We start from the raw sequence: 12,964 nt of genomic DNA, 5'->3' as shown, positions 1-12,964 counted from the left end.
TTGTACGGAATCGGCTCTTTTCCGAGTAGAAAAGGCAATCGAGGGCGTGAGTGGTTCATCAGGGCAGGTAAAGCGTTTTTTTGGCGGGTCGGACCCGCCCGGCCATGATGTTATGAACCGGATATCTCAATCGACACTGTTTGACCTAAGTTTGAAGGACATCCTGTTTGAGTGCCGCGCCGCAGATAGTATGGGGCTATCGTTAGATGGCCAGTAGAGATGCCCTAATGTGGTCGTGTGGGTATGGGGGAAGAATGACTGAAAAGACGCCCTTCATCCTGCATCTGGCTACTACTTTGGGTCTCCTTTCTTCCCTTTCCTCTTCCCAATTCACTTTTCCCCTTCTATCCCATCTCGCCTTTACGTCTTCCATTCCATTTCGAGGCAGTGCCTTGATCACAAGTTATTGGGTGCTTTGGATCACCCGGGGCATTCACCAACATTCGCCAATTGTTTATAAGGCACAACGAAGAATCATTCATACAGATCGCATTCTATAATTGTCCTTGCTGTCACGTACGAATCGTCACATATATACCGTGCAGCCTTTCGAACCCTAGCGACATTCAAAGAATCATTCCCTTGCGAACTTGTTATTAACGACACCCAATTGCGACTCGAACCGATACTGTGCCTACAGCGACCATAACTTATACCATCGCAGCAGTATAGACATCATCCCCAGCGACAATTCCGAGTTGATTAAACCAACCACTCCCACATGCAACAAGTGGTCTGAACTCATCAAATAACAGCGTCCTGTGCAACTATCCTACTATATTCCCTTGCGCCAATTCGATCGATTTAAGCAGAACCAGTGCAACGAACGGCCACCATGGGAGAATTTGACCTAGAAAAAACAGCAAGCGTCAAGCCTGCCTCGAGCAGTAATGAGACCGGCGTGATCGATACTGATGCCTCCCGTCTTGCTGAAATGGGATATACCCAGGACCTGAACCGCAATTTCTCGATTCTCTCTTTGATCGGAATTGCCTTCTGTATGTCTAACTCTTGGTTCGGTATATCGGCCTCCATGATTACGGGAATCAATTCGGGAGGAACTACGCTCATCATTTACGGTCTGCTCTGGATCACCATTGTCTCATTGGCTGTGGGGTCCTCACTTGCTGAGCTTGCCAGTGCCATGCCCAATGCTGGTGGTCAGTACTTCTGGGCTCACAAACTGGCCCCGCGGAAATGGGCTCGCTTTGCTTCATATCTTACCGGCTGGTTCGGTTATGCGGGTGCCATTTTCGCGTGTTCCAGCGTCGTTTTGGGCCTGGGACAGGCTACTGTTGGCATGTGGAAGCTTGGACACCCCGATTTGTAGGCATATAATGATTTTTCTGCTTTTGACTCTAGTGTCGCTAATACCCTCTTGCAGTGAGATCGAGTCATGGCACATCGTTGTAGCCTATCAGCTGATTAACTTCTTCTGCTTCCTCTTCAACTGTCTTGGCAAATCCCTGCCTGCAGTCGCCAAAATGACTCTCTACATTTCCCTCATCAGCTACTTCGTTATCCTGGTGACAGTCCCCGCCTGTGCCCGTCCACACGCTAGCGCCGAGTTCGTCTTCGGTCACTTCAGCAACACGACAGGATGGAAGTCAGACGGCATGGCCTTCATCGTTGGCCTCATCAACCCGAACTGGATCTTCGCCTGTCTCGACTCCGCAACCCATCTCGCCGAGGAAGTTCCCCAGCCCGAGAAGAACATCCCCATCGCCATCATGGCCACTGTTGGAATTGGCTTCGTTACCTCGTGGACTTACTGCATTTCCATGTTTTTCGGCATCAAGGACCTGGACTCTCTAGTCAACTCCAGCACTGGCGTTCCCATTCTGGAACTTTACTATCAGGCCCTGGATAACAAGGCCGGCGCTATTGTGCTTGAGACACTGCTAGTAGTCACCGGTATGGGCTGCCAGATCGCTTGCCACACCTGGCAGTCGCGCCTGTGCTGGGCTTTTGCGCGCGACGGCGGTCTGCCCGGTCACAAGTGGTTGTCCCAGGTCAACAAGACCCTGGACGTGCCTCTGGTAGCACACGCGGTCAGTTGCTTCATTGTTGGTGCCCTGGGCCTCTTGTACCTTGGCTCGTCAACCGCATTCAACAGTATGATGACTGCCTGTATCTCCCTTCTCTACGTGTCCTATGCGATCCCTGTTATCTGCCTATGGTACCAGGGTCGCAACAACATCCAGCACGGCCCCTTCTGGCTGGGCAAGCTGGGTGCTGCCGCCAATATCCTCACTATCGTCTGGACGATCTTCTGTCTGATCATGTACTCGTTCCCATCGTCGATGCCGGCCAAGACATCGAACATGAATTATGTGTGCGTTGTGTATTTTGTTGTGGTTGTCATCATGCTGGTGGATTGGTTTGCTCGCGGACGTCGATCGTTCAAGAGCGACAGTATGGGTGAGAAGATGGAGGTGAAGGTTGAGGATTCTGCCAGTGAATGAGTGGGTGACTTGAGACTTTGACAACCAAATGCTGGACATTTTATTATTGCTATATACCATTGTGTTTGATATTTAGATGCATTTGCATAGCAGGAGTTTAGTAACCCTTTATTTCGAAAAATAGACGGAATCTACCTGGTATTACATTACAGACTTGATATTTTCCAAATCCTTGATTAGTTTGCTCCTCAACAATGCGACCTAGTTAATAGTAATACTAGTATCTAGAAGTCTATGTCCTCTATTGCTTGATTGACTGCTGGGTTGCCCTTGAAATTACTCTCTAATTGAACCTTTTGAAACCTTAAGCCTCCAAATTACTAGTACCACTTACTGAAATGTTATTAACTGTCTGCAATAGGTATCTTCTTAATGGATCGAGCATTAATATTACTAGTAGTAGTATCCATTTATTTTGTATACGAATACATACTAGGTACCATCGTAGGCATCGGGTGGTCCATATGGCGATGTGTATACTATAGTATGTGTCCCACTGGCACTGACCTCTATTAGCTGCTCTAGTCCAAATTCCTTTTTTTCAGAACAATTTTTTTTTGCCTCTGGTTATCTCTGTGATTTCTGTTACCCCTACCTTTCTCAATCCATTACCCCTGGGAAACTGGATGGTATCTCCACCATTTGATTCCATTACCCCTTCAAAATCGAATTTGATTTCTATTACCCCTACCTTTCTCAATCCATTACCCCTACCTTTCTGATTCCATTACCCCTACAATACTCCCAGTGGGCCTTGATTAAAGTTGGCCGCCGGTCGGTGAAACCGGCTCTCCAATCGGAGGGCCAATGTGACCCGCGTTCAGTTGGAGTTCCCACCCTGCGTCGGCCAAAAGACTCAATCACAGCCAACCATGCGCAATGCGATCTTATTTTTTCTCTCGGTCTAAACACAGTCTAGTCGAGTGGTCCCTGAAAGTTGGAGAACGAGGAAAAGCAAAAGCAAAAGCAAAATAAAAACTAAGGCGGTCCAGAAGAAAGAAAATCTCTGATCCAACGTCATTCCCTCCCCGCAATCCGCCGATTGAACCGATCTTCGTTTTTGGAGGGGCTCCAAGAGGTTAAGCTCGGCGTTTAGCATACCGACTGCACAGCTCTGAGCTCCAAAGAACCCTGTCAATCTTGATATCAACGGATTACGACGTGGTCTTGACTCGTGGTTCTATCCTCAACTGCGCTGCCTCCTACAAACTTCACACTCACAATGGCTGCGCCTACAACCTCGCTCCCTCTGAGGGACTTGATAGACGAGGAGTCTGTGCAAGAGTCAAGAGTACTTATTATCATGACCGGAGGAACCATCTGCATGCAACAGTCGCCATCCGGCTTTGTTCCCGCCAGAGGATTCCAGGAGAAGTGTATGGCCCGAGTGCCTTGCTTTAACGATGCCTCCATTCATACGGCGATGGACGTAGTGACCAAACCGTCGGGTGATGTCACAGCACACCCCAGTCTACGAACTCCAATTACCAGATACGGCCGCCAGGTGCGGTACACGGTGTACGAATTCGAAGAATTGCTGGACAGCAGCTCCATCGACGCCAAGGGATGGGCGGAGATTGCGCAAACCGTTTTCCAAAACTACGAGCTCTTCGACGGCTTTGTCATTCTGCACGGCACTGATAGTCTCGCATACACCTGCTCGGCACTGAGCTTCATGCTGCAGAACTTGGGTAAACCTGTCGTACTTACGGGATCCCAGGCGCCGATGCTGGAGCTCCAGAATGACGCAACGGATAACCTCCTCGGTTCGCTCGTCGTAGCTGGCCACTTTATGATTCCGGAAGTCTGTCTCTACTTTAATAACAAGCTCTTTCGAGGAAATCGCACCACCAAGGTAGCTGCGAGTGACTTTGCCGCGTTCAACGCGCCGAACTTACCCCCACTCGCCGTGACTACTTCGATGCGCACCAATGTGGATTGGGATATGGTGCATCGACCCACCAGTCTAGAGCACTTCAGTATCCAAACAAATCTCGACACAGCCCACGTTGCCTGCCTGCGCATCTTCCCGGGTATCAAGCCGGAGATGGTGGATGCCGTGCTCCGGCTGGACGGTTTGCGCGGTCTTGTGTTGGAGACATTTGGGGCTGGAAATGCTCCATCCGGTCAGGATAATGCCATGATCAATGTGCTGGCCAGCGCCATCAGGCGGGGCATCGTGATTGTCAATATCACCCAGTGTAAGTGCCCTTTGATGTCATACTTTTCTCTACATTTCACATAGATGTGCATCCACATACTCACACCTTCTGCTCCACCAGGTCTCACGGGTAGTGTCAGCCCTGTCTATGCTACCGGCATGTCTCTGTCTCGGGCCGGTGTCGTCGCCGGACTCGACATGACAACCGAAGGTGCCTTGACGAAACTCGCCTATCTACTCGCACTGCCGGATTCCTCCCCGGAAACCGTGACAAAATACATGTCAATTTCCCTACGAGGTGAACTGACGGAATCCTCCATGCCGGTATTCCGTCATCCAGACGGGCCCCTTCCCGAGCGGGTGCAGACCCTCACCGCGATGGCTTACGCCATCGCTCATGGCGATCTCGAGCGCGTTCAAGATATCATGAAGATTGAGCATCACTGGCTGCTGAACGATGAGGATTACTCGGGCAACACACCTATTGTGAGTTTAACCCCCCCCCCAAAAAAGACATTCAGAAATGCCCGTCGCTATCACGATAATTGTCAAAGGAATAATCCCATGCTAATATCATCCCAGCATGTTGCATCGACGGCACCCTCCGTCTCAATCCTTCACTTCCTGTTATCGCAAGGCGGGTCGGTCCATCTACGGAATCGCGCCGGACGTACCCCGCTGTTCCTGGCCGCCAACGCAGGACTCTCGGAGCACGTACTACTTCTGCGCAAGTCCGGTGCGCACCTGCATTCGGATGAGCGGCCGGCGGCAGAACTACTAGCTCGACGACGACCTGGCGTCTGGGGATTGGCGGGCATTGACCCCAGAGAAAACAGTCAGCGAGAACTGGATGAGGATATGAGGGGTGGTGTTGGGGTTGGGGGTGGTGGCGGCGACGGGTGGAATCGGACGATGGCTGGGTCAGCACCGTGAAGGAATGGGCTGAAAGGACTCGTTCCCATTTTTTTAGAGATGCTCGCATGCTCACATGCCCCTTTTCTCATCAACCTTCCTGCATCAACGAAAGAAAGAAGCCATGTTCCTGGAAATCGTCATGGCCGGGTCGCACATCATGGACTAGAATAAGCGCACCGATCACGCCAACACGGAGGGACACCATTGGGTGAGGGATTCTGCTTCCGCGGAGATCGGGCCTTGCCGCTGGGGGGGCTCGAGGGGGCTCGAGAGGCCCCAACCATTCGAATAGTGGGGAAGTGTCTGCGATAAGGACTGAGGCTGCTGTCTGGACTTAGTTTAAGGTGGTCGGTGGTCTGTGTGTGTGTGTGTGATCTGTCCGGGGTCACGCCTTGCTTGTGTCGGACTCGGCGAGTTGGCGCCATTGATGGCCTCATCGACTAGTCGTATACTACCTCAAATGGAGTATACATTGCAGTGGCGTCTATAATTTCTTTTTCTTATTCTTGGGGTAGATTAGATGGGACTCCTTACGGAGTACATAGACGAATAATCAATGCTGTGTGATGGGTCACTCACAGAAGACTGTATCAACATTAAGCGGTGACAGTCCAAGGACCTGCTGAAAGTAGAATAGCAAATCCCGACGTTAGCCCTGGCTAAGCTTGCCACGAAAGAGTCTGGTGATGTGGTGTTACCCCCTACCCAGAACAGTACCCATTACCCCGTGGCTTTTGTCAAATTGGAGGCGCAGGAATCCACCTGGAACCACGTGAGGCCGCCCCTGGCAGATTGTTGGTCGGGTTGCTGCGGGATTTTCGCATTGAACCTCGTCAGTGTCTCCATGTCTTTGCCATGTCAATCACGGCCAGACAATCCAGGCGGCTTGGCATAGCTTAAAGGGCAGCCGGTGATGTGCGCCTATCAGGCTGGAACCCGACGGGTGGCCAGGATGATCCCGTTGAGCTGAAGCGAAACTGGAGCGAACTGGAGCCGACTGGAGGCCGATTTACGTAAAGGAAATCCCCAAGGCGTGCGCGATGGTGTCATGGATCGTAGGGCGCGCGGAAGATGGGTACAGAATAGATAAGTTGGAATAGAGGGAGTAGGAGTATGGAGTAGTAGATAGGTGGTGTTATAGGAGAAGGTGGTGGTGGTGGTGGTAGTGGTGGTAGTAGTAGTAGTGGTGTCTACTATAGTATCTACTATAGTAGATACTGTATGGTGGCATGTATGTGCATAGTGTATAGTGTTACTACCACACTAAAGTCAAAGTATACTCCGTACTCATACCTATGTGCATATGTCCTACTAGTAGAATTGAATTTTCACGCAGATCCATGACTGTTTCCATCGCCTAATCGGTGGAGCAACCCATTCTTGTTACATACCACTTTGGTCCATGGCCCCCCCCCCCCCTCCTCCTCTTCCTAAAGGTACCCCACTGTCGCAACTCGCTCACCTCCATTTTTTCTCGCCAAGGCCTTTACTCCGGATTTTCTTTTATCTTTTACCCTCCCCTTCCCAGATCCACTTCCACTCTCTATTGAACCTCCCTTGAATTCTCCCCTTCTACAAACCCCTTCTCCCCTCCCCTCACTGCTCTTCCTCTGCCTCCTTCTCCTCCTCCGTGAAAAGGGCTTCTCTCCCGTATATCCCTCCGACATTCTGATCTTCCCCCCATGACACAACCTCAGAAGACAATAGCCGTCGTCAACGCGGCTGGCCGGCAAACTGCCTCGCTCATTCGTGTCGCCTCCGCTGTCGGATACTCCGTACGCGCTCAAATCCATTCGCTCAAGGGTATCGTCGCCGATGAGCTCCGCGGTCTACCCAATGTCACTCTTATCCACGGCCCGCTTCTCAACAACCCCGAGTTGATGGACACCCTGTTCCAAGGCGCCAATTATGCCTTTATCAACACCATGTCGCAAGCCGGTGACGAGGTCGCCATCGGCCGCGCGCTCGCCGACGCCGCCAAACGCGCCGGCACCATCCAGCATTACATCTATAGCAGCATGCCGGATCACTCCGTTCATGGCCCTTGGCCCGCCGTGCCCCAGTGGGCTCCCAAGTTCACCGTCGAGAACTACGTGCGCCAGCTCAACATGCCCTCTACTTTCGTTTACGCTGGAATCTACAACAACAACTTCACCAGTCTTCCTTATCCGCTCTTTCAAATGGAGGTCCTGCAGGACGGCAGCTTCGAATGGCGCGCGCCCTTCGACCCGGAGACCCCACTACCCTGGTTAGACGCCGAGCACGACGTAGGCCCAACTCTCCTACAGATTTTCAAGGACGGTCCTAAGAAATGGAATGGTCATCGGTGAGTTCCGAAACCTCGGCAATCCTCCCGAGAGCCCCTCTACCCCTCCATCAGAAGGAGAGGGGTACAGAATAAAGTACGAAACAGAAAAGAAACTCGAAGCTAACCAACGCCACTCTATCACAGAATCGCCCTCACATTCGAAACTCTCTCTCCAAATCAAGTTTGCGCCGCCTTCCAGCGAGCCCTCAATCGGCCCTGCAACTACGTTCGCGTCCCCAGGATCGAAATCAAGGTCAACATCCCGCCCGGCTACCGGGAACAGCTCGAGACCCTCGAGCTGCTGTTCGGTGAAGATAACGCGCCCTACTTCCCACAGCCCGAGTTTTCCCAGCCAGCCGCCGGTTCGCCCAAGGGTCTTGGCCCGGCGGGTGGAAAGGGTGCTGGTGCGGGTATGATGCAAGGACCGGGTGGAGTGGTTTCGCTACGCGTGACGGATGAAGCTCGGCATTTGTGGCAGGGGTGGAGGGATATGGAGGAATATGCGCGTGAAGTCTTCCCAGTGGAAGAAGAGGCCAATGGACTGGATTGGATGCTATAGTGGTGTCCAGACGAGTCTAGTCTATAGTCTCTGATTCTTTGCCCTCCTCCTTCCCCCTTCTCCTCTACCTCTTCTCTTTTCCCCCTTCCTTCACCGTCTATTTCTCCTTCCTTTTTTCCTCTTCTTTTTTTACGACAGTTCTATCCCCGGCAGACGTGCATGGTGATGATGTCCATGCATGTGGAAACCTGCCTCGCGATTGTTTTTGTGATTCTGCTCTAATCATTGCATTGTTGGCGAACGGGCATGGGAAATTTATATGGGACATCATGACTTCTTCTCCTTCTTTTCTTTCTCCTTTTATTACTTGTTCTTAATTGGAAGGATGCCCCGGAGACGGCCGAAGGAGACTTCATCGTTATCTCTGACCCGGCCACCTCAAAAAAAGTTTTACTGTTGCTTGCGAGCAGATCTCCCAATGCCCATGGGAAATCTGGCTCTGAAAAATTTATTCGAATGAGACATTACGACTTTCATGCTCATGATCAACTTCGGTTTTTTGTTTGTTCTACTTTTACCATTTTACCCTTTCTAGATTCCCCCTGTCGATCTCAGGCTGTCGACTTGTCGTCTTCTCCATATCAATTAGGCGACCCTCCCCGATTTCCTTGGTTATTATTTTTTTTTCTCTCCATCTCCCCCATAGGATTCAAGTTGAGTATTTCGCAAGACAAGCCAAGAATGTCTCACCGTCACACACGCATTGACATTCCCACCCCAAATCCTCATCAATCAAATCCTCCACTCAGACTGCATCCCTTTATCAACCCCCGAGGCATCGTAGCCTTATCCCACCAATAACAGCCCAGAGCCCAGCCTCGCCCGCAGCACAAGTATATGATCCAATAATCCGCACCCGGATACCCACGAGCGATCGGCGATCGCAGCAATTGGTCTGTCGAATGGGCGAAGGCCAGAAGGGGGGTCGTGGTACGTCACGGTTCTGGGGGGCAGGTCCGCATGCAGATCGGATAGAGTCAGATAAGGTTGAATTAAAGTCATGCTAAAATTGCCTTTCTTCAGGGCCCGCTTCCCTCTCAACAAGGTTAAGCTGTGAGGGTCGGAAAAAGCAACCATGCTGGATTGACACATGGTGGCAAATCCTATGACCGGGGCTTATCAGTGATAAGGCGTTGCTCTTCTATAGGGTATGGATAGGATACCCTACTACTACTACTAGGGAACTCCGTAATTGGATGGTGATTCGTTTCGTCGTGCAGGGTGGATGGGCGGCAAATACCACACCAAACGGTGGCTTCGGCATGGAACGATCATTGTAGATGTCCTACCCCAGGTTTTCGGCTGATTGTGTGCCTTGTGTCTCTCTTAGTTAGCTTGATAGCCTATGCCTTCGCTTGGCCCCCGATCGGGGACTGGCTCGCAAGGATTAGCTTCGGTGTTTTACCCATCAAACCCCCTTTTTAATCTCATTCTTAAGCCAATGGATACATCCTTAGTCTTCCAAGGTTGGTATTATAACTAAGGTCTTTCTCAAGCGCCCTGATAGGGCTGCTAAGTATGTCGGTTCGTACTCTGTTGTTCAATGTGGGTTCGTTCGAGTTACTACCCCGGCAGAGCCCGGCATATTCGGCGTGACGAAGCGCCCAATTGATATAGCAATGAGTTGGAGATGCAGTTCACGGACCTACTACGGGGATCTTTCAAGATTGTACGAATATACAAAGTGCCACTGTCCATGAGGTGCGTCCCCGCATCACAAGATGGTTAAGTGTACGCACTTCGTTGACTAATCTTTTAAGCAGAACGCGATTCAATTGGGAAGAATGGAGACCTGTAGCCTTTCATGGCTATCAGGAGACATAGCCTGTCGTCTATACGACTTATCTCTAGCTGCTATTATCTGCAATGCTCATTTTCATTGGTGGCGTTAGTGATTAACGTCCAGGCAATTCCAGCTTTCTATTGCTTTCTAATTGGTCTGAGTAGAGGCGGGCGTATAGTTTCGCATATTAAAATCCTTAGCATGTATAATGGGTGCTATCAGGCATTATTTCATACCCATGGATTATACAAAATGTTATGTAGCACTTCCAAGGTTGTAACCCTCTTTGATATATTTTAAGCCGCAGCGGTCCCCACAAACTCTATAGTACCGAGGTTTATTTAAGGTCGAATAATATGGCTTTTTTTTGCCCGTTTTGTTTTCTTTTTTTTGCTTCTTTTGAGTCAGTGTCAATGTTCACCATGCGGTGAACTATAGTTTTAATAGCTCACTAGTAGTCTAGTAATTCCTAACCCCAAACCCGTACGGGGCAAGTCACCACTAATTAACCGAGGATTACCACGATGTCATGGTGATTTGGTGGGCAACTTTGTGTTTGAAAATATGAATGAGTTAGATGAGAATTCTTGAGAACGTAGTAACTTACGTCGGTCTACCTATTTTGTACAAAATATTATGAATGAATACCGATGATTGTCAGCGAGCGCCCCCCCAACTTTAAATCCGGGATAATCCGAACCGCATCAATGTTACGAATAGACAACCAAACCAACGGTTATCCAAGTAACGGACTTTATGCTTTCAATGTCAGCAGAGTGTTGGAAATTATTTATCCCCGAGCTCTCCGGCGTCTCAGGACTTCGAGGTAGGTCGCGAGTTTGGTAGTTCCGCCATGATGATTCGCCAACCTTTCCTAATGACTCGAGCTCCACCCCGAATACTTTCGGTTCATTTATAGTTTTTCGGGTGGCCATGTAATGCGTCAGTGAAATTTGCCGCAAAAGTAAAACTCTCTCCTCATATATAAGAAGCGTACTGGCGGGCTCACAAAGTCAAAGTAACAAAATAATTACAATAACCTCAGTATACTCAATCATACCTCAGACTCTATCCGCTCAACCCGAATGAGTACCACCATGCCAGAGACCATCAAGTCCGTCAAAATCCCCGGCATTGCATGGGACATCGCCGGCGACATCTACTTCCCTCCCAACTTTGACGAGACCAAAAAACACGCAGCTGTCGTCTCAGCCCATCCAATCGGCTCATGCAAAGAGCAAACTTCCGGTAATGTATACGGCAAGGCAATGGCCGAAGCCGGCTTCGTGGTTGTCGCATTCGACGCATCTTTCCAAGGTGCCTCGGGCGGATTACCCCGGTTCGTTGAGAACCCCGAACTGCGCGTGTCCGACTTTCGCTACGTGGTAGACCACATCCAAACGCTTCCATATGTCGACGCTGAGCGGATCGGCGTGTTGGGAGTTTGTGGTGGTGGCGGCTATGCTTTCAACGCTACCATGACCGACTACCGCCTCAAATGTTGCGTCGGCATCACAGCAGTGAACTTTGGCCGGTTGGTTCGGGAATCCTTTGGTGGATTTGATCCTGTCGGTTCTCTTGAGAAAATGGCTAAACAGCGCACCCTTGAAGCTCAGGGTGCTGATCGTTTGGTTTCCCAATATCTTCCTCCGACTGTCGATGAGGCGAAGAAGATGACTTCGGATCCTGATATCATCGAGGCTACCGAGTACTACAAGACTAGCCGCGGTCAGAAACCTTGCGGTGCCACGAGCGGTCTATTCTCGTTCAATAGCGCCGCAGTTGCATGGGATGCTTTCAACCATGCGGAAGTCATCATGACTCGTCCCTTTATCGCTGTTGTTGGCGACATCCCCGGCGGGTTTGGCGCGTTCCGTGACGGTCATGAGATTTATGGCCGTGCTGCTTCTAAAGAGAAGGAACTCCTTGTACTTCCTGGTGTATCGCATTATCAGCTCTATGATGAGCCAAAGGCTGTCAAGGCTGCGCTCGAGAAGGTTCTGCCATTCCTGAAGAAGCATCTTGGCGATGCTAAATAGATATACTAGTAGTGGTAACTGGAAGTCATCAATTCATATTCCTTCTGCCTCCTTTACTCTTGGTGTCTGTATCTGAGTTCAAAGTTACTACTACTACTACTACTACTACTAGTAACTTTGGGTGCATGCTTCCAACTGAAAGAACTGCGAGGGTGCCCAAGTGGGCACCACCCTCGACTCGAGACTAATCTTAGGCACGATCACGAACTCCACAATTGTTGCATATTGGCAGTCCCATCCAAGCCAATGTTTCCGCGTATGGTGATTGATGGGACGAGTGAACTAGCAATGTGTATCAAAGTAGAATTTGAAGCTGCTAGTGTATGGAGGGGTAGAGAAGGAAACGTGGGGCAGCTACCATGGTAAGCTGGGAAGACGGAAGTGGCTTTTGGACCTATCTGAGCTCCTCCTTTGTACACAAGGTAGACTCTTGCAGTCCTCCATTATCACACGTTTCGCACTAAACCTAATAAAGTAGTAGAAACGGAAACGGAAGCAGGAGAGAAGAAAAAAAAAACTTCCATCACCTCAGGCACCATGACGTCCGTGCCAGACCGCCTGAAGTCTCGAGTTTGAGTGGCGGGACCAGCCAAGCTAGGTGTGACTCTGGGTACTTTGAGGTACTCTGAGGTACTTGAGTGCCCCGCACCTTCCCTAGCAACGGGCAACCATTCCAAGTACCTTCCCGTCCCAGAAAGTACACCAACCCGTCTGGCCCAGCTTGTTCCCCACGT

The 12,964-nt window shown here is 50.3% G+C and overlaps 4 protein-coding genes across 4 annotated transcripts; all 4 read left to right on the top strand.

The window, feature by feature from the left end:
* Positions 1 to 835: 835 nt before the first annotated feature.
* Positions 836 to 2,465, top strand: N7481_002071 (putative choline transport protein Ctr; the record flags this gene model as incomplete). Its single annotated transcript, XM_057261290.1, has 2 exons — positions 836 to 1,326; positions 1,385 to 2,465. The coding sequence occupies 2 exons, from the start codon at positions 836 to 838 to the stop codon at positions 2,463 to 2,465; spliced, it is 1,572 nt and encodes a 523-aa protein (XP_057126222.1).
* A 1,222-nt stretch (positions 2,466 to 3,687) lies between these two features.
* Positions 3,688 to 5,559, top strand: N7481_002070 (putative lysophospholipase; the record flags this gene model as incomplete). Its single annotated transcript, XM_057261289.1, has 3 exons — positions 3,688 to 4,666; positions 4,748 to 5,112; positions 5,209 to 5,559. The coding sequence occupies 3 exons, from the start codon at positions 3,688 to 3,690 to the stop codon at positions 5,557 to 5,559; spliced, it is 1,695 nt and encodes a 564-aa protein (XP_057126221.1).
* Positions 5,560 to 7,223: 1,664 nt separating this feature from the next.
* N7481_002069 (NmrA family NAD(P)-binding protein) lies at positions 7,224 to 8,408 on the top strand (the record flags this gene model as incomplete). The annotated part of the gene is made up of 2 exons (XM_057261288.1): positions 7,224 to 7,867; positions 7,994 to 8,408. The coding sequence occupies 2 exons, from the start codon at positions 7,224 to 7,226 to the stop codon at positions 8,406 to 8,408; spliced, it is 1,059 nt and encodes a 352-aa protein (XP_057126220.1).
* A 2,880-nt stretch (positions 8,409 to 11,288) lies between these two features.
* N7481_002068 (alpha/beta hydrolase) lies at positions 11,289 to 12,230 on the top strand (the record flags this gene model as incomplete). The annotated part of the gene is made up of 1 exon (XM_057261287.1): positions 11,289 to 12,230. The coding sequence occupies one exon, from the start codon at positions 11,289 to 11,291 to the stop codon at positions 12,228 to 12,230; it is 942 nt and encodes a 313-aa protein (XP_057126219.1).
* Positions 12,231 to 12,964: the final 734 nt, after the last annotated feature.

This window comes from Penicillium waksmanii, assembly GCF_028829765.1.
Source record: "Penicillium waksmanii strain IBT 27052 chromosome Unknown utg000002l:1.0-3326099.0:1.0-3328782.0, whole genome shotgun sequence".
NCBI lineage: Eukaryota > Fungi > Ascomycota > Eurotiomycetes > Eurotiales > Aspergillaceae > Penicillium > Penicillium waksmanii.
The sequence above is the reverse complement of the archived record's forward strand: the minus strand, read 5'-3'. Positions and strand labels throughout refer to the sequence as shown.